The 21,767-nt window shown below is 33.3% G+C and overlaps 1 protein-coding gene across 21 annotated transcripts in view; it reads left to right on the top strand.

Annotated features, from left to right (window-relative positions):
• Positions 1-21,767, top strand: part of ASPP (Ankyrin-repeat, SH3-domain, and Proline-rich-region containing Protein) — a 431,995-nt gene that overhangs the window by 363,024 nt on the left and 47,204 nt on the right. For all 21 annotated transcript variants that reach the window (XM_088272413.1, XM_088272412.1, XM_088272416.1 and 18 more), the window contains 2 exons: positions 4,195-4,341; positions 18,738-18,864. In XM_088272413.1, the coding sequence (XP_088128539.1) occupies positions 4,195-4,341; positions 18,738-18,864 (274 nt within the window). The remainder of the gene's footprint in view (positions 1-4,194; positions 4,342-18,737; positions 18,865-21,767) is intronic.

The following is a 21,767-nucleotide window of genomic DNA, read 5'->3' as shown; positions in this document are numbered from 1 at the left end:
AAAATAATTAAACAATATCTTTTCTTCAAAATGGAAAAACAACACTTTCTGCCCTGTAGCGGGTAAATATTATGTTGAAAATATGCCGCTTTTGCTGGGATATAGTACATTTTTTAGGCATTCCGAATACATGCACAACTGAAAATTGACTATTTTTGATATATGACGTTGTTGAAAGAAGTGTGCGATATTACAAATGTATGCCTTTTATTTTATTTCATTAAAGCTTGACTGGGTACAGCTAGTAAATATTAATTACAAATATATATTGTGGTATTTTACCTGACTAATATAAACATTAAATATTTTCTTTATTATTATATGTTATGTGCTTATTTATGATGTGAATGTGTTTGGTAATAGAAACAGAGAAACACCAGTGAAAACATGGCATGGTCAAGTATTTAAAATACTTTAGTGTGGTCAGTTCAGGAGTCGAAATAATCGGCGGGTATGCATGATATGATCTATGAATGTGGAAGAAGGGAGTTTATTTGCAATGAGTGATTGCTGAGGCAGTCTTTTCTCTGATTACTGATTACTCCTACGGGGAAGCCACGTGATGGTTAGTTAATTAAGTTTAAATTGTATGTGCTTGAATCAATCTTTTTCATATTTCCGAATATATCTCAATAATTTTTATGTTTTTCCACCCCATAAAATTTTCAAAATGGTGATAAATAAAGAAGACATAAACGTTAGCAAACAACCCTTATAAATACATCTTCACTTCAGCAATGTCACTCATTTCAACCCTTTGGCATTTTAAAGATGGCCGTAATTGCGAAATTCCGTTCCACTCTCCTCTTCTTCAAACAATGTTTTATATTAAAATAATATTATTCCATTCTGCGAATTACGAGACGTTTTTTTTTTATTTGAACACTTTTTCTTCTTTTTTCCCCTTCCGCACCCAATGGTGCAAAGGGGAAAACACTAAATTAATGTAATTTAAAGACTCGTTATTCAAAATATTAATCCAGTTGTTGAGGAGTGAGCTCGAACCCAGAAATAGTACTGAGAGTTGACGACACTAACCACTGGACCCACAACTTCTAACCCTTATCTACTCCCGATGGTGCATGAGGTACTGTATCAAATTGATGCGCCACATCATCTGTCTTTGCACACATTCTTCGACTCTTCCACATTCATATATGCCGATTATTCCGACTCCTGACCTGACTACTTTTAAGTTTTTGAAATACTTGATCATGCCAGATTTTCCCACATCTTCCTCAGCTTCTATTACCAACTACATTCCCCTCATAAATTTGTTAAACTTTCTTTTCTTCACTCACTAGATTCACATGCTGAAACCATCTCAGCATACCTTTCTTAATTTTATCGATAATGTTCTCAATATTATTAATATTGAAAGCATTTACTTTGTGGTTAGTCATTTTCACTTTTTTTTTCCAAAAATCTTAGTAATATTAGTATATAACCACTCACATTAGTATTTAACCATGTCTACCGGTTTTGAGATGTACCCGTCTCTTCGTCAGGACAATCACTACCACAGCATGCAAACAATACTACCCTTCATTACCATAGCACTATTTACACGTCTCGAAACGTACGTTATGGTAAGTCTCGAAACCGGTAGACATAAAAATCTCGGTGAGTGGTTATATACTAATATTACTAACATTTTTGTAAGAAAATAAATAAATTACCGATAATGCTTATCACAGCCTTGCATTCTTTCCTTACATCAACATTCGAACATCGATTATACAAAGTTTTACACCACATTCGTCGAAGAGAAAAATGAATTTCAATTTAGGATCTACTTTATTTCTAACTGAAACTTTACGCTCGCCTACCGTTCTGGAGGTCCCGGGTTCAAATCCCAGGGGGGATCAAATAAATATAGGTGATTTATTCAATATTACCCTGGACTGGTACCTGGAGCGGAGGTCTGGTCACCTTTCCTTCATGTGTTTACGATCAAGATAACACTGTGTTTATATGATGCAGTGCCCTTTGCACCATTGGGGTGCGGGTAAGGGTTTGATTGGTTTTATTTCCAACTAGCAGCTTTGGAATTGCCTACACAAGAATATATGGTTCACTAACGTAGTTTTAGTTTTAAGCATGTTATGTAGGTCCAAGTTTCCAACTAATTTAAGTTTCTTAAGAGAAATATTTGCAAGGGAAGTTGAGCCACACCTCTGCCACCGCATTCCGGCCAACCACACAGCGCCAATCAACCGACTACAAATTGTATTTAAGTGCAAATCGCAAGTTATGACTGCTTACCAAAGGTGGAATATGTAATGTATAGCTTGATTTACAATCAACTTAGAAACTAACTATTATTATACCAAAATGATATGGAATACACAAAATTTTGTATTTAAAGAGCTTACGACCTCTTATAGGCTGGTTTAAATGATCACTTTGTACACGTGTAACATTCACCATTCTATGATAACAGCCACACTACTCAATTTTTGGAACTCCTAGATATATGATTTTTTTTTCTTTATTTTAAATTCTTTTGCATTATATATACATAACATAAATTGAAATACAAAAAAAATATGAATAAAATATAAATATAAAACAATATCCCACAAGGCATGGCCTGTGTGTGGGTATACAATATAATTTAGGTCATAGTAAAGGGTACTGGCAAGAATACAATAGGTATTATAAGTAGAACTAGAATAATAGTGTTTAAAAAAAATACAAAAAAATAATTGACTGTCAGAAAACAAAAGAAAAAGTTTTTTTTTAAATAAAATTAAAAACGTAAAAACATAAAAAAGATGAAAAGGTAAAAAGTTAGCAAGCATGTACTACATGAGTGATACGTCTACAAGAAAAAGGAGCTGAAATCTGTCTCTTCAATTTACAATCCAAGCAAAATTTAATATCATGACACAGTACATATGAGTTCACAACAGCCACCTTTGTTGAATTTTACAAAGCTTTCATTAAATCCCACCCCCCCCCTAAACAATGTTGCATAATTGCGTAAGTCGAAAACTTGAAAAAAGTCAGCTCAAGAGTCCAGATAATCGGCCGGTATGTATAAAGAGATGCATGAGTGTGGAAAAGGCAAAAAATGTTTTTCAAAGACAGAGTAGTTTGGCAGCTTTTTTCCCTGCCTACCCCTACGTTACTTAGGTGATTCATATAATTGACACGTTCTTTTATATGTGAGTTTTCGCCAGCATCTATGATTGTCTAAAGTAAGCTTTTATTAGAGAACCTCATGAAAATATATCTTATATTATTTTTTAATTATTTTACAGATGCCTGAAAACATGATTCTCAATTATTATTTTTTTTATTAAGCTAAAAATTTGACCACTTATATTATTCACCACATTTAAAGTATGTCCAAGTCCTTTTGTTCACACATCTTAGTTTCTCCGCTTGGGTGTCATTTTACATTGATATCTCAATATAATGGAATCTAACATTATGTTTTGGTTATTTATTGTAACTGCAGACAGTTGGTGGAATTCCATATTGAATTGTTGGGTTATATATCCAAAATAAAACAAGGTTTGTTGGATTGAATTCTTCATTTATATATGTATATGTTAATACGTGACGCGTTTCGTCTTCTTAGGACATTATCAAACACTGACTAAAAATATTAACAAATGTTCTTATATACTAACAATAATTGCTATATATAGCAATTATATATATTATAGCTATTTAAATAATATAAATAGCTAAAATATATGTAATTGCTATATAAAGCAATTATTGTTAGTATATTAGGACATTTTGTAAATATTTTTAGTCAGTGTTCGATAATGTCCTAAGAAGACGAAACGCGTCACGTATTAACATATCGTTGTCGTACAGGAGAAAGTGACCAACTAACAAAAAGTAAAATGTTCAGGAGGGCTATTTAAGTCACTTTTGCTTGGCAAGAAAATGAACATCAATGCAGTTAGTCATTTTTAACTAGACATTATATAATACTTCCAAGTTTAAAATCTTTTGTAATTTGTTTCAGGGCAATATTAAGCTGGTAAGATATCAAATAGTCAATGATCACGTTTTTGTAAAAAATGCACGTGGTCACTTTCTCCTGTATGACTACGATATACATAAATAAATGTAGAATTAAATCCAACAAACTTTGTTTTATTTTGGATATACTAGCCAATAATTATGTTTTGGTGCGATGAGTCATCTAATGAGTATGTTTGCTGGTTCCAGCTGCCGGAAGGCGTGGAGCTGACCCTGGGAGAGTTGCGGGCCATGGCGCTCAGGCAGCAGCAGCAGATTGACTGCCAGCACCAGCTCCTGGCTGCGAGGGAGCAGCGCCTGCGCTTCCTCAAGCAGCAAGAGGCCAGGCACCACCAGGTAGGCCGATTCCTCCTCATCATCATATCAGCCCGTTGAGGTCTACTGCTGGACATAGGCCTTCCTCTTCCGCCTCCACTCCTCCTGATCCTGCGCCGTCCCCATCCACTGTCTTCCAGCAAACTTCCTGCTGTCATCCACCCAACTCATCGGTGGACGTCCTTGAGGCCTCTGGTTCCTCGGTCTCCACACCAGAACGCGTTTCGTCCATCTGTCGTCGGTCGTTCTGGCTATGTGACCGGCCCATTTCCATTTCAGCCAAGCAATTCGCTCTACCACGTCACAGACCTGTGTAGACGATTCCTCCTACTACTGTACCACTTTTTATTGGTACAGTTTTTGAGTTGACGTATTCGCTGCGCAATGCTTAATAAAAACAATATTTAGAAATTTTTAAAATCATATTTTCATATGGTGTACGGAGTACGTGGAAGTTTTTGACATCGTAAGGGAAGGGTTATTAGTTATCACCTAACTATGAGTATTTCAATGTTTTAGAATTAGTACATTAACCCTGAGGATGATAAGGTTCTTGTCAAAACCGGTTGGAAAAAGTGGTGAAAACAAAGTTGTTTTATTTTATAAAGTTTATCAAATGTCCGACTATCCTACTTTAATTCAGTTCCAACTCCCGAACTATCAAACATCCGATTATACTATCCTACGATAATACTATCCCGACTGCCGGACTGTTGAATGTCCGACTATCTGACTATTCACTCTCCCGATTTAGGCACTTTACAAAGTAATATTATGATACAATTAAACACTATATTATATTTATTGATTTGGCGTTTAATTTGTAGAACTCCATTTTAATTGATGTATTAATTTTAAATAAAACACAGTTTATTTGAGTCTACTAATTAGTATTTTATTAATAAAAACACATGAAAAATTATATTGTGACATTTGTTTCGCCTTGTTAGGGCATTATCATTCGTTTAATAATGCCCTAACAAGGCGAAACAATTGTCGCAGTGTAATTTTTTATGTGTTTTTGTTAATAAAATACAATTTAGTAGTTTCAATAAATCTGTGTTTGATTTAAAATTAATACATAAACTATATTAATACAATTTAACACATTCATTGTACGTTTATTTTACATTGTACAATATGTTTTTAAGAAAAGCATCGTGGTATGAATAACACAATTTTCTAACTAACTGACTAACCATCACGCCGCTTCCCCGCAGGGGTAGGCAGAGAGAATAGAGCGCCACACCACTCTGTCCTTGCAAACATTCTTCGCCTCTTCCACGTTCATGCATCTCCTCATACATACCCGCCGATTGTTACGACTCCTAACCTGACCACTTTCAAGTATTTGGCATACCTGATCGTGCCATGTTTTTCTCGGTCTTCCTCTGCTTCTTTTCCCGCTAACATTCGCCTCATAAATTTGTTTTACCGTTCTTTCCTCACTCATTCGTTCTACATGTCCAAACCATCTCAACACATCTTTCTTAATTTTATCCATAATGCTGATCTCAGTTTTGCATTCCTTCCTTATTTCACTATTCGTACATCGATTTGTCGCACACAATTTTCAGAATATGAAATTACATAATCGTCGTACAATTAGCGGACCGGTATAGTAATTATTCAGGTGTGATATCACTCTAATTGAAATTTTGTTATTTGATGGAATCATGAGGAATTCACCTCTCGAGAAAAGCGTACAACGGATCTTCAAACGTCCTGTCAGAATTGTTTTAAACACTGTCGACATCAACTTTGACAAAGGTTCAAACTTCCCACCACACACGACGTCAAATTAGTGACAAGCTAGAGACTAGCCCACCTGAAGGCTGTCTGTGTGTGTGTGTGTGTGTGTGTGTGTGTGTGTGTGTGTGTGTGTGTGTGTGTGTGTGTGTGTGTGTGTGTGTGTGTGTGTGTGTGAGAGAGAGAGAGAGAGAGAGAGAGAGAGTACGTGAGTAATAGTCTCGAGAAAAGCGTTCCACGTGGAAGTACCAATTCCACCAGTTTTACGTTTAAAATCATTTTTACTTACACACATAATTTTTTCATATTATTATAATTTTTTTTTTTTAACATCTCATCAAAGATGAAGAAGAATATGGAAGTCTGGGCATTTACGGGGCTGTCGACCAAAATGCCCAGACTTCCATATTCTTCTTCATCTTTGATGAGATGTCAAAAAATAATATGAAAATAACTCATGTAATTGGAGATAATCCAGATTTTGTGAACAAGTATTTGGACACACTCAAAATTTTGTACATAATTTTTTCATTGACAGCTTTAGTTTTTAATATTTTTTTGTTGAATGTTGGTTTTTGTCCGCCTCCATAGTGTAGTAGTTAGCGTGCTAGGCTACCATGCTGGAGGTCCCGGGTTCGATTCCCAAGAGGGTCAAAATAAATATTAGTAATTTTTCAGTCTAATATTTATTTGATATGACCCTGGACTGGTACCTGAAGCGGAAGGCTGATCACCTTTCCTTTGTATATTTAACGATCAAGATAACACTGTTTCTATACGATACAGTGCCTTATGCACCATTAGGTTGGTGTTGAATGTTGGTTTCAGACATATTACAATTCAATTTATTAACAAGACATTTCTACTTATAAAATATCTTATACTGGTTACGCTGTACCTCCCCAATAAAAGAGTCTAAGCTCTTTTGCTTGGAGAGGGATTTACACTGAATGCTTATTGCTTGTACTTAATTAAGGATATCATACGGTATTTTTTCTGACACTATTTTTTCCCAATTTCTCCCGTAAGATAAGCATTTTTAAAGTAGTTTAATACCTTTTTTATTTTTTATATCTGTAGGGAGATTATTAAAATATTTCATTCCCAGATATTCGTAATTTTGTTGGAATTGCTTAGTGCATTTCTGGATCTCAAGAATGTACATTTTTAAAAAGTATTTATAAAAATACTGTAGGTTTGTTGAAAATATAAAATTTCATAGTTTTTCAAAATTTCTATGAAAAATTGCATTTTATAACATTGAAGCATGGGTTGAGATGGTTAGTCAGGGCATGTGGAACGAATGAGTGAAAAATGAACAGTAGAACAAATTTTTGAAACGACTGCAGTTAGAAATAGGAACAAAAGAAGGCCGAGGACACCTTGAACTTGGCATGATCAAGTATTTCAAATATTTAAAAGTGATCAGGTAAGAATTCGGAATTATCAGCTGGTATGTGTGAGAAGTCTGTAAGGAATAAGATGAGGCCTACATCTAGCAGTGGAGAGACGTCTGACAAAGAAAAAGAAGATGTGTACGGAAAAGCATGGATATAAAAAAAACGAAAATTGTTTGCAAATGCAAATTGGTCTGGCGTTTTATTCTCTTGATGATTCTTCTTCTTCTTTCTGTGCCACTTCTAACGAAGATCGGCAATCATCATGGCTATCTTCATTTTTGATGCTGCAGCTCGGAACAGAGATTTGGTGCTTCTGCCAAACCATTGTCTTAGGTTTTCAGCCATGATGTCTTTCGGCGTCCTTGAGTTCTTTGCCCCCAATCTTTCCTTGTATGATTAGGTGGTTAGATGGTTCTTGATGATTAGTTAGTTAGTTTAATCTTATATATATATTGCCAAAAGATTTCTTCAAGAAACATCTAAGAAAATATCCTGAGTGTTAATTAATAATTATAACGGTATAAGCCGTTACAACAATAAGTGCTTAAACATTAATACCCCGCTAAAGCTGTTTTTAAGATTAACTTATTTATCAATTACCTCCCCGACTGGATGAAGTTTCGCGCCGTAAATGGAACTTTATAATGCCTTGTCGAGGCTTCGTTTTCCTTATTAAAACAAATGTTTTCCATTACAGATTAAGCCGGGATGAATCCACTGAAATGGGAATACCTCTCAGCTCTCGCACCGGTATATATTACTTAATAGATTCTTCCTTCCTTAGCGATGCTGGAACTCGAATCTGGTGGGATCGAATCTTGGCGTGAATTGGCAAAACTAGAATTCTTAGCCGCAATCGACTCAGCTTTACTTGATTGCCTTTATTAATGGGTTATACGGAAGTATTGAGGATACAAATATTGTATATCGCTTTCATCCATTTTCTATGCTTTTCACACGCAAATGATCTGATCAATTTATTTGAAAACTCAATGAACTCTATCAGATAGTACTTTCTAAATATGGCTTAACCCTAGATAACTAAACTATATTTGTAGATACAACGTCATTTGTGGATCGCACAATATTGACATATGCAGTAGCTGTGCGGAAAATTGATTTATTGTTTTATTTATTTATTTATTTATTTATTTAAACTTCATGTACAGAAAATAAAAAGTACATTGGCGGGCTTATTGCTAAAAAGCAATATCTTCCAACCGACCAAAGACGGACTAGTGATATTGATCAAAACGTTTGATACCATATATAGCCGTTTGCAATCAGAGGGTAGATAGTACTTGAACATTTAAAAAACATAAATTACAAATTGACATTTAAAAAAAACATAAATTACATATTAATATACCAATTACCAATTAACAAAAGACGATAATAAGGAGGGCAAAGGAAGAAGGGAGTTTAGGGAAGGAGGTAGAGGGAGGAGGTTTGATCGACAGTTAGGATTCTAATGACAGATAGTAATGTCTCAGACGTTTTTAAAAGTTAATACATATTATTGTCTGATGTAATAGATTTTATCAAAAAACTAAAAAACAAAAAGATGAAAATGAAAAAAAAAATAACAAAAAAGTATTCTAGGATTCTAATGATAAATAGGTAGAATCAGGTAGCAAGTTTAAGGAAGAGAGGAGGGGTCAGGGGAGGAGGAGATGGACAGTTAGGGTTCTAAGGTAAGATAATGATTTTTCAGGCGTTTTTTGAAGGTTAAAATAGAAGGTGCATTTTTTATTGTTAAATGTCTCTTACATTCATTTCTAATTAACCAAACTTAAATGCCATGTTACCGGTTCCTATTTTTAATAAATGCTTTTGATAAAGTTTCACGGTTTTATTGCGCAGTCCGCCAGACGAATGTTTAGTTATTAAAGGATAATGAATGAAACGACATATGGTAAATCTTTAAAATATATATATTTCAAACGCTGCGTTTTAAAGTGGTATTACACGTTTTTTTTGGAATAACCCGCAAAGCTTCTACATTAAGAAGTTTGTCTGCAGGTAGGATAGTAGGGAAGAAATACAAATAAAAGCGTATCTGCTAAATTAAAGCTTTCTAGATGCATTTGATGATCCAATCATAGATGGCTGTTGTGAACTCAATCGTGGAACGTTATGAGATTGATCATTTATGTTTGACTTCCAGAATACACGTAAAGAAATTTAAACTTATTTCTTTACATGAAAATTTACATTTCATCTTTATTTATTTTTTTTAAATGTACTACATTTCTTTACACGTACCTACTGTGAAAGTTGTAAAAGCCTAAAAGGATTCTAGAATAAGTCGCATATATTTTTATTGTAATGGATTCTCGAATGACTCTAGGATATCCAAGTAAAATGACCACATAACCCCATAAATAAGCATTAATTTTTATATCCTTACAGTAAACTTGAAACTGAGCCAAGAATACTAAAACCTGTTTTATACTGACCATTATTCACACTCAATCGTACACAAGGAACAGCCTTAACATGACCCGATATTTTTTTGTCATCTCAACATAGATGAAGAAGAATATAGAAGTCGAAATCTCATCAAACGTTCGCAGGGAAATCTTGTCGAATTTAAAAGAGATGACGAGACAAATATTGACTTCAAAAATCGAAAGATTATTTTACTTTTTTACATCTCAATAAATATGAAGAAGAAAATGGAAATCTAGGTATTTACAGGGCTTATGAACTATCATAGGATGGTTAAATGATCACTTTACAGACGTGCAACATTCACCATTCTACCCGTGATTAACAACCCACACTACTAAAATTTGGAAGCCCTGCATTTATCATGAATCTCAGGACGCTGTACGAATGAGTTCACAGTAGCCATTTACGTTAGATTGAGAAAGCGTTTATTTAGCAGGGACCCTTTTTGGGTATATGTAACATCTGACACTCGGATTATTTTTACATACTGGTAAACGCCTAAAAACATGATTTTCAAATTTATGCAGCTTATAATTTGAGGTATGTCAAATACTTGAAAGCGGCCGGGTCAAGAGTCGAAATATGTATGAGAAGATGCATAAATGTGGACGAGACGAAGAATGTTTGCAAAGACAGGGTGGTGTGGCATTATATACTTTCTGCCTACCCCTGCGTGGAAGCGGCGTGATGGTTAGTTTATTGGACCAGGTTTTTTTCACAACATTTTGAGCGTGTCCAAATACTTGTTCACAGATCTTTTTTTTTTCCACATGGAGTTATTTTTTTACTAAAGCAGTCTCATAGCATGTACGACCTTTTTGTATTACTTGCCTCAAATATTAAAAGTGTAAACCTGCGATATAAGCAAATCGGTGGATACTGTGTTCGTGTTAAAATATAGGAGAAAATTGAAAGGTTTCAGAAATGTGAACTAGTTTTCATCTCCCACCCTTAAAGTTCCAATAACATTTCTGCCTCGTCATCCCATTAGACCATTCAAACATCTATCGCTTGTTCTAATTCCACTTCGAATTTGCACTTTTCTTAAAAACCTTTGTTCAATCCACGCCGATGAGTCGACATTTTATAATTGAGATGTTTTAGTCGTTCAATTGGTTTCCAAAGTGATGTGTTTATGTAAATCAAACGTAATGACTATAATATTTTGAGTTTGTTCAAATTTTTGTTCACAAATTCTGATTTGCTCAAATTAATAGTTTTTTTTGTAGACTGTATAAAATAAAACTACAGTGAATCTACAGTTATGTTGGCTTACTAAATATAAATCAGAGGTAAAATAGATGTGAACGTAAATAAAATAAATATGTAGAAAGTAAAATAAATATGAACAGAAATAAAACAAAATAAAATAAACATGAATATAAATAAATCAGAGGTAAAATAAATATGAACGGAGAGTGCTTTGTTTTTAACCGTTTTTTATTGGTATTTTTCTCCAACCGGTTTCAACAAGAACTGTGTCATCATCAGGGTTAAACAAATACTTGTTTAACCCCGATGATGACAAAACTCTTTAATAAAAAGACGGTTTAAAACAAAGAAGTTTTATTTTATAAATCTTATAAAATGTGCCACAAAGTATCTGCTAAAAACACTCGAGAAATTATTTTTATACTTTAACTTTTTTAATTGATATCTCAACAGATAATCAAAAAAGAGATTTTACTTTTGTATTCTTCTTCATCTGCTGAGATATCTATAAAACAATATTAATGTAAATAACTTCCAAGTGGAGAAAACCCAAGTTTTGTGAACAATTGTTTGGACACTCAAAATATTTTTATTGAATAAAACTGGTCGAAATATGAGCTAAATAAAATAAAAGAAAATATATTTTCGGTTATTATCGTACATCATTTTTATAAAGGTTTTCACTTATAATATTTAAATCTTACTTTTTTCAACCATAGATGTCGCCTAAGAAGTAGCACATGAAAGATCTTTCTAATTGATGCATAAAAAGAAAATAGAGTAATGTTTTTGTAAATTATGGGTAGAATAGTGAATGTTACACTTGTGTAAGAATATTACTTAAACCAACCGATGAAAGGCCATAAGGCTTGACCCATACTCGACATGATACAATTTAAAACATTTTGAGTGTATCCAAATACTTGTTCACAAATCTTGATTATTTCCAATCAGGAGTTATTTTTTATATTATTTTATGACATCTCAACATAGATGAAGAAGAAAATGTAAGTCTGGGCATTTATGGGGCTTGTGACCGTCATAGGCTGGTTTAAGTGATAAACAATTATCCGTGAATGCCCAGAATTCCATATTCTTCTTCATTTATGTTGAGATGTCAAAAAGGAATGGACAAAATTACCTACTTTTTTATATCTGATTTCCCAGCTGTTCTAAGTGCCCTTCTAAAAAAGGTAGAAAATTTAAGTAACCTAATTAATATAGGAAAATCGATAATGGCTGAAAATGGTTTTCGCTAAGTATTATAAACGAGAAAACACTTTCAGTGTTGCCACATTAAAATTCTTTACAACAGCCATTTGGCAACTTTTACAGCACCGAAAATGTAGTCAACCAATTTTTACTGCTTCCATCGCAGAAGGTTAACAGTATTGAATTAATATTAAAGTCGACAACAGGTTGGTACGTTGTTTCCCTTAGTTTTATTTTCTAATAACCCGTTTCATCCCTCTTGCAACATCATCAGGCTTGTTGTTTTTCAGTGAAAGCGGAAATAAATCTTTCTTTAATTATTTTATTTTTAATCGGTATTAAAAATAGAAGATCTAGGTATAACCTTTGATACTAAACTCAGCTTTCTGTCGCACATAAACAAAATAACCAACAAAATTATAAGAATTTTTGGTTTCATTAAACTATTTCATAGAACTACTAAAGACTTCGATAGTATAAACAGAATCAATATTTGATGATATCCTCGCTTTGTGATAAAATCCATTAATATTTTGTGTAAATTTTACTTGTCAAAAACAATTTTTTCTTGAAATCTATTATATATTAATTCCGAGTTCGTTAACCATTTCATGTATAACAATTACACATATAACCACTTCTTCTCCGCCTTACTTCTCATTACTGAAGGTTGTGACCCTTGTCAAAGCAATCACTCTTCTCCGGTTATAACTTAACTGCGCTGCACGTAGCGCTCCAGCCACCGAGGTGCTTGCTGCTGTCTTAACTTGATTGGTCCATCGTATGGGGATCTTCCTCTCCCTCTCTTCTCCTCGAGGCTACCAATCACAACCAGTCCCTCCAGGCTCTTCGCCATGCACAACGTGTCATAAAAATAGAAAAATCTGTCTTGTACAGTCACTAGCCAGAGTCAAGCCATCCAAGTGTAACTCCTGACGAATGAACTCGTTGGTGCGTCTAGCTATCCATGGAATTCGGAGAAAAATTTTCCTCCTTTCTGCTGCTTTTGTGGTCCATGTTGCAGCAGCATAGAGAAAAATGAAGTGGACCAAACTCCTGACAAGCTTTATCTTGGTGCTGTTACTCACGCCCCGGTCTTTTCAGATTTTGTCTAGCTTAGACATGGCACTTTCGGCAATGGCCATACGACGTCTGATCTCTCCTTCCTTCATTGCTTATTTGAGATCAATATAACCACAACGGAGAAATCCTAAAAATTGTTCATATAAGAAGTAATCACTGAATTTCAACATTATACATCTAAATATATAAAATGGAAAAAGTATAATAAAATGACCACCCTCTGCTATTAACCTTCAAAGAAAAATCGATATTTCATTTTTTATTATCTTCATCGCTCCCCAGCGAAGTATGTTTTTATCGTAAATTGTAATCGCACATAATTGGCTGCTCGAATAATGACGTCATTCTGTAAACTGTCAGTTTGACAGCTTGACGCGTGTACTTTCACTTCGCGCTCAAACACCCAACCTTTAACATTTTGTGAAAGGTTTTACAAAATTGATGTTCTGACAGTCGGTATGAATTTCGTACATTACGTCGATTTTTTTTTGGCTTTGACGTTTTTATTATGTCGTTCTTAAATGTATTAAACTCTTTGGCATTTTATCATCGTAGATATCTAAACAAACAACCCTTGTTTTATTCTAATTCACCCTCACTTATGTCTATCGTACTTGTACAATTCTAATTCACCCTCACTTATGTCTATCGTACTTGTACAATGTTGGTTGGTAATGCAATAAAAACAAAAAGGTTTAAAAAAAATCTCAAGATATATGAAAAAGAATATGAATTCAAAAAGTGTTTGACCAACTATAGCCTGGTTACATTCACCATTCAATCCATTATTGACGACCACACTGCTAAAATTTTTGAAAATTATAGATATATGATTAAACTCATGACACAGTTCATATGAATTCACAACAGCCATCTTTGTTGGATTGAGAAAGCTCTTATAAAGCATTCACTCTTTTATTAGGATGTATGCAAGATCCGAACCCCAGATTATTTTCACATGCTGGGAAATACCTGAAACTTGACTTTCAATTTTCGATGTGACTCACAATTTGACCAGCTATTCACAACATTTTGAGTGTGCAAATACTTTTTCAGAAATCTGGGTTTTCTCCGCTAAGAGTTTATTTATTATTTTTTTCTATATCTATCTCTATAGGCCGTGGAAAACACGGTTTGATCAAATATTTTTAATGTTTGAGAGTGGTCAGGAGTCTGAATAATCGGAAAGAATGTATGACGAGTTGCATGAATGTAGAAAAGACGAAGTATATTTACAAAGACTGAATAGTGAGGGGTTCTATTATCTTTGCCATTCTCTTTAGAAGCGGCGTGATGGTTAGTTAGTGTAAGATTTGGTAAATAAGAAAATTGTTAGTCCCTTGAGACAATATTTTGTGAAAATTGCGCCCAGTAAATTAACGAAATATAATTATTGTTATTAATATAATAATAATATAATGTCCGCCTCCATAGTGTAATGCGTAGCACGCTCGGCTACCATTCTAGAGATCCCGGGTTCGATTCCCAGGGGGGGTCAATTAAATATAAGTGATTTTTTTCACTCTAATATTTATACAATATCACCCTGGACTGGTACCTGAAGCGGAGGGCTAATCACCTTTCCTTCATGTGTTAACGATCAAGATAACACTGCGTTAATATGCAGTGCCCTATGCACCACTGGGGTGCGAATAAGGGTTTGAAGAAGAATATAATATAATATACTTGTTTATATCTTTCTATCACAGTGGTCAACTACTACTGGTGGAGGAACATCCCTCGATATTAAGGCCTTAATACTAAAGGCACGCTCCCTAAATTTTGGCACTGGTTGCGAACTTGTTAGATTACTTTGGCCATTGAAATCGTATGTGGTTGGTCCAAGAGTGAGGCATATGTAAGAACACCTACATCATATATCAACTTATAATAGTGAGTTCTCGTAGAAACACGTAAAACTTTAATAACAAGTTTTAATACACTTTTGGTATGATACAAACAGTGTTTATTCGAATAACATGATATACAAGATCTTGGTTACTCTAGGGATACTAAAAACAACAAAGTTAATTTTTGGTTAAGTTGGTTTCAAAATATATCAAAGGACCGCGTGAAGGTTGGTCCATTTTGACATTATCTACTATTTAACACGTTGAAAATAAGAAAAAAGATTTATTGATACTTCTTACTTAAAGACTTTCAGTACCTGATTTCAACTTTAATAAAATAATAAAAATATACCAAAAACTTTGGTGAACTTCAGAACGAAAAATTTCAATGAAGATGAACTCAAAAATTTTTTAAATGAGAATTTGGTTATCTGATCATTTACAGAGCTGTCATTAGCTGATTTACGTGATAATTTTATACACTGTATAACTTTCTCATTACTCAAATTTCAAAAAAATTGTAAATATATGTACTTCAGTTGAAAAGATCAACTGCATTTTTCGAGTGAAATTTTCTCGAAATACGTATATTTTTTATCAGTTGAATCTTTCATAAATTTCCTTCCCAAATCATTTAACGAACTCACATATTATATGTGACAAAAAATTGTTTACAATGAAAATATTTATTATTATAGAAATAATTAACGAAAAAAATCGATGGATCAATTATGTGAACGAATACAGAAACTCGTTCAAATATGACCTTGTAAAATCTATATTAAAGATGGAGTTCAGGATGATTTTAACCGTTAGTGAGAAGGGTAAATAAACTTATTTCTGGTAACATCATTCCTTCTTTTGTTCGCCTGATTATTATTTTCTTCTGGCGTTTTGACCACTCAATAGTTATTTTTCAGGCCACTCTATGGTACTGTAACCTATTTCACTCGGCGGTAAATGATACACCGTTTAATCTGGTTTCATCTTAGATTGATTTGACAGTTCTATAAAAAAATTACCCACTAAATTAGGTCATTTAAACTTTAATGAAAAAGTTTTTTTCAAAAGACCTTGTAATATTGCTTCGTACTGATTTTCAATTTGTCAAATTACTACCGACGGTAAATGAATTTCACAATTGTCGTCATATCTGGTCAAAATATGTCACTCACAAACCGGAAGCAATATATGAAATAATGACTTGATAAAACTGAGAACAATCACAACATGACACCATGTCATGAACATTTCCTTTTCACGAGAGCTTTTGCGTAAGAGAGGAAATTAATAAATTGGAATTTCATGCTTTGTTCCATCCGTTAAAAATAATTTGTCATATCAATCAAATGATTGGTTTAATTACCTAATTATTTTGACAAAGATTTGCCAACGATCTGAAACTGTAGGTATCTTTCAATTTCAATAAATCGAATGGTTTCAACGAATTTGGTCCGTCGATAATGAGCGTTCGGCATATCAATTATACCCTATTATTAATATTTTTACTTTTGTGGTTTATTATTGTTACTTTTTTACAAAAATATTTGTAAAGACTCGGCAACTTTTTATCTTTTCTGTCAGCATGCTTTTATATTTACAGCATTGATATATCAATGCTTTGCAATACCCTGCAGTCACTTTGTAGTAATATCTATTCACATTTAATTCAAATTTTGCTTGGTAAATACCATTATTTCGTTAAATCTATTGCGATACTTATTTCAATGCATTTATCGTAATTTTTAAACACCGTATGTGAAACTAAGTCTAAATTTTAGAGTTGTGTCCTTGGAAAGTGTAGAAGCAATTTATAATTTTTGTAGGGGAGAGGTTTAACCAACCAAAATTTTAATTTAAAATTCATTTTTACTGTTGTTTATTCTATTAGAGCTGGAATATTCCCTCTGTATATATCAAATATATGTAAATATAACTTAATTCTAAATCTATCAAAATTACAGCTAACAAAGGAAATGAATCCAACAACAGTGCTTATATAGATCTTTCAAAATGAATGCAAAATGGATACTAAATAATGGGCAGAATGGTGTTTGTTACACAAGTGTATAAAGTGATCACTTAAGGCACCCAAATGCCTGGTCGTAAGTCCGGGATGCTCAGAATTTCATGTTCTTTCAAGTTGGATACACCTATAATATAATATTAATTAATTATATTTATGAGTGGGAGAACTTACTCGTTCTCATTTCATTTGTATTTATAGAACATTGACATGGCGAAAAAATGTTAACCACCATAATGGAAAATTGATTTTGAAGGGATGATGTAGCTATTTTTAGACATTCGCCTAGAATAGGATATGAAGAAGCACAAAAGGTTTATCTGACGTAATTTTCGTCAGATTTTCATCTTTCGTTTTTGCTGAATTGACATCGTATCGATTTGGCATCGATTGACAACTATAAGGTCAGGGTTCGACGTTTTATTTTATCAAGTTACGATCAACTCTTTCCTAGAACCATGTAGTTTGTTTTGAAATATTTTATATAAAATAAATAATACACTGAATTACCTTTTTTTATAAAAGGAATTACCCGCAAAGGGTCTATTTTAGATGTTTGTCTACAGGAAGGATAGTAAGGATAGGGTAGGTAAATGTGGAAAATAGGTACATCACAAACGCCCAGACCAATTGAAAATAAATCCTTCTTGAATTTATTTTGCAATTGGCGGGAATCGAACCCGCAACGCCAGTTTCGCCATCGAGCGTCTACCCAACCCTACCGTGCCTGTTGAGATGTCATTTCCTTATACAGTAAGATATAAATCAAAAAGTGTCGATCTAATTTTCACCATACATAGTTCCGAAAATAAGTGTGGTTGTCCATCATGGGTAGAATGGTGCACGTGTATAAAGTGATCATTAAGCTAGCCTTGGATAGGTCTTAAACCCTGTAAATACCTAGATGTCCATATTCTTCATCATCTATGTTTAGATATAAAAAATAGGTGTTTCATTTATAAACAGCGATTTCATAAAATCATAAGTAAAGTTAAAGTTTATTTCACTCATTTGTAATTAATCTCAACTGCAATCCTAATATCGTGTCGGGTTGCGGTCCCGTGGTTATTGTCGCGGACTGTAAGTCAGAGTTTCTCGGTTCGAACTCACTCTACCACAATTTGATACGTATTTCTTACAATGAGCCGCTTAGGCTCACAGAAATAGTATGAAATCGAAATATTCGTCTTAATTATAAAAAAAAATATTGCTCTTTTTTCAAACAAATAATTATATATATACGTATAGGGCTCTTTCATTGAAACATATTAAATCTAAAGATCAACGCGATAATCTTGCTAAGAAATACATAAAAAATCAATTGAGTGTATTATTTATCTTAACCCAGAACCATTATTATCGAGTAATCCAGATTTGTGAATAAGGATTCGGACACATCAAATATTGTGCTCATTTTTTCATTTTTTTTAGGTCGCAGCCGAAAATGAGCGTTTACGGCGCCTGCGCGAACGTGTGGAGGCGCAGGAGCTCAAGTTGCGGAGGTTACGGGCACTGCGCGGGCAACTTGACCAGACCAACATCAACAGTGTGGCGCTCAGTAAGTACTCCCCTTAAATTCTTCTTCTTCTTCTTCTTTTTCTGCTTCTGTTTCTTCTTCTTCTTCTTCTTTTGCTTCTGTTTCTTCTTATGCTTTTTTTTCCCTTCTCAATATAGGCCTTGTGGCCTATTTTAAAGAGGGATTAGCCTCCTGCAATGTCGACTCCCAGCTGTCAATCCATCCCTTTGGTGGTCTGCCCAGGATTTGTCTACCTTGGGGTTGGCCGTAAAACGCAATGTGGGGGAGTCTAGAGTGTTCCATTTTACTAACATTCATTTTATTAATCCCCAAATATAAGCCTAGCCTGCGCTAGAAGTTAGTAGTAGTTAGTCTACTCCAGGGTATTCCCAAGAGTTCAGTCAACAAAGAAATGTCGGGAAACTGCTTCTTCAGAATACGTGATACCCTTAGTAATATATTTTAAAAGCATAGTAAACTTTGTGGTATGGTACTTTAACACTCTCCTTATCATTCATCATTTGCTTTGTGTAATACCACTTAAATCTCAACTTCACTACTGCCGGATTCACCGGATCACTACTACGTGAAGCGTTGTGAGTTTTTTTGTGAATTTTGAGTAGTGTGGATGTCCGTCGTGCTTAGAATAGTAAATAAAGTATAATGATGGGCTGACCACCGTCATAGGCTGGTTTAAGTGATCACTTTACACACGTGTAACATTCACTAATTCTACCCATTATTGACAATTAAAATTCTTGGAAGTGTTATATATAATATATATATATATATATATATATATATATATATATATATATATATATATATATATATATATATATATATATATATATATATATATATATATATATATATATATATATATATATATATATATATATATATATATATATATATATATATATATATGTATATATATATATATATATATATATATACATGTATATATATATATATATATATATATATATATATATATATATATATATATATATATATACATATATATATATATATATATATATATATATATATATATACATATATTTATATATATATGAACCAATTTAGTAACATTATTTTTGAATCACTAAAATACTAGGGACATCTATTGGTGAGATGAAAAGAAGCTTTTTATTGAGCAAAAACTCTTATTTCAGTACGTGAGATCCGAATCCTGGATTGTAATCACACACATGAGAAACGCCTGAAAATATCATTTTTATTATATTAGCTTATAATTTGACCAGTTAATTTATTTACAACATTAAGATTGTGTCTAAATTCTTGTTCACAAATCTGGATTATCTCCAATTAGAAGTTATTTTTTTACATTATTTTTTGAAATCTCAACATAGAAGAAGAAGAATGTCGTAGTCTGTGCATTTAAGGGGCTTCCGACCGTCATAGGCTGGTTTCCAGCCCATGACATTGGAATGTCCTTCATTCATCTACGTTGAGATGTCAAAAAAATCATGTAAAGTATAATGTGATCTAACACTCTTCTTATCATTCATCGTTCACTTTGTGTACCACTTAAAAACACTGTTTTGTAACTACTTTCGAAAAAACCATTCAATCATCAGGTCAGACGTAGACATGGTCTACATAATCTACATTTGACATAATGATGGAATGATTATTCTAAAACCAGTAGTCATAAAGTAGTATTTTTAAGTGTTATTACACAAAGTGATTGATGAATGATAATGATTGTTATATTACCATACCACAAAGTTTACAATGCTTTTAATGTACAAAAAAGTTATAAAATTTAACTAACTAATTAACCATCGTGAACCAAAACGTGAATAAAACGTAGACCAATCTGTATTTTGTAAAAAAATATCTCCTTTTCTACATCCATACATCTCCTCATACATCTTCTTCATCTTTGTCAGCCGTCTTTCCACAGCTGGTTACAGGCCTCTTGTAATTCCTTCCAGACTTCGACAAACCAAGCATTGATAGTAAAAAAGCCCTTTAAATACCCAGACTTCCACATTCTTTTTCGAATACAGTATCGAACAGATTAATTGAAACAAAACTTTTTTTTGTTTTGTAAAAAGTTTTGTAAAATCTTTTGTTTATTATTTACATCACAAATTGATATTTAATATGATCTCAATTGCACTCAATCAAAGATTTTACTCTTCTTGGCATCTATTTCATAAGGTTTTGGCACATGGATGCCATTTTTTCGTCTCGAAACCATACCTGAATTATGGAAAATTCCACCGTAGTGCGATCAATTTTGGAGAGCCGATTCTTACAGATTGCCGATAAATTTTCAATTAGGTTTATGTCTGACAAAAATTTTGACCAGTCCAACATAGTTCATTGTTATTGTGTGAAAAATTTAATATTTTTTTTGGATTTGTGGCAGGGGGTTAAATCCTGCTGAAATATTCCATAACCATTTGACCTTCGTTTTTGTATGTCTGGTAGTATATTGTCCAGTAGAATTGGGTGATACTTCTCGCTATTTATCATTTCAATCGCTGAAAGAAGCAGCTCTGGTCCATAATACGAGGAACACCCCCAAAACATTTTTTTAGTGGGTGTTAAAATTACGAAAAAAAAATTTTGTTTCAATCAATCTGTTCGATACTGTACATTTGTTAAGATGTCAAAATATAAGTTTAACTTAATTTCATGAAAACTTCGGTTCTCGTCTCCTGGTTAAATGTCGTATTAGAAATAGTTAGCCTAGAAAAGGATCCCAAAATTTGGGATCCTATTTGATTTTACAGCCTTTCCCGCCAATTAATTCCTCGAGACCTGTTCAATATACCTTTAACCGACCCTCGCAGCATCTATATTTATGAAACCAATTTTAAAACTCTCTCGAGCTCGTTACGCGGGTAAACGTTGATTTAAATTTAATTGAATTTCAAATTTTAGTTTTGCTCTGGACCAACTGT

Source organism: Brachycentrus maculatus, unplaced genomic scaffold (genome assembly GCF_059751285.1).
Source record: "Brachycentrus maculatus isolate JH-2025_06_01 unplaced genomic scaffold, ASM5975128v1 h1tg000496l, whole genome shotgun sequence".
In the NCBI taxonomy this organism is placed as follows: domain Eukaryota; kingdom Metazoa; phylum Arthropoda; class Insecta; order Trichoptera; family Brachycentridae; genus Brachycentrus; species Brachycentrus maculatus.
The sequence above is the reverse complement of the archived record's forward strand: the minus strand, read 5'-3'. Positions and strand labels throughout refer to the sequence as shown.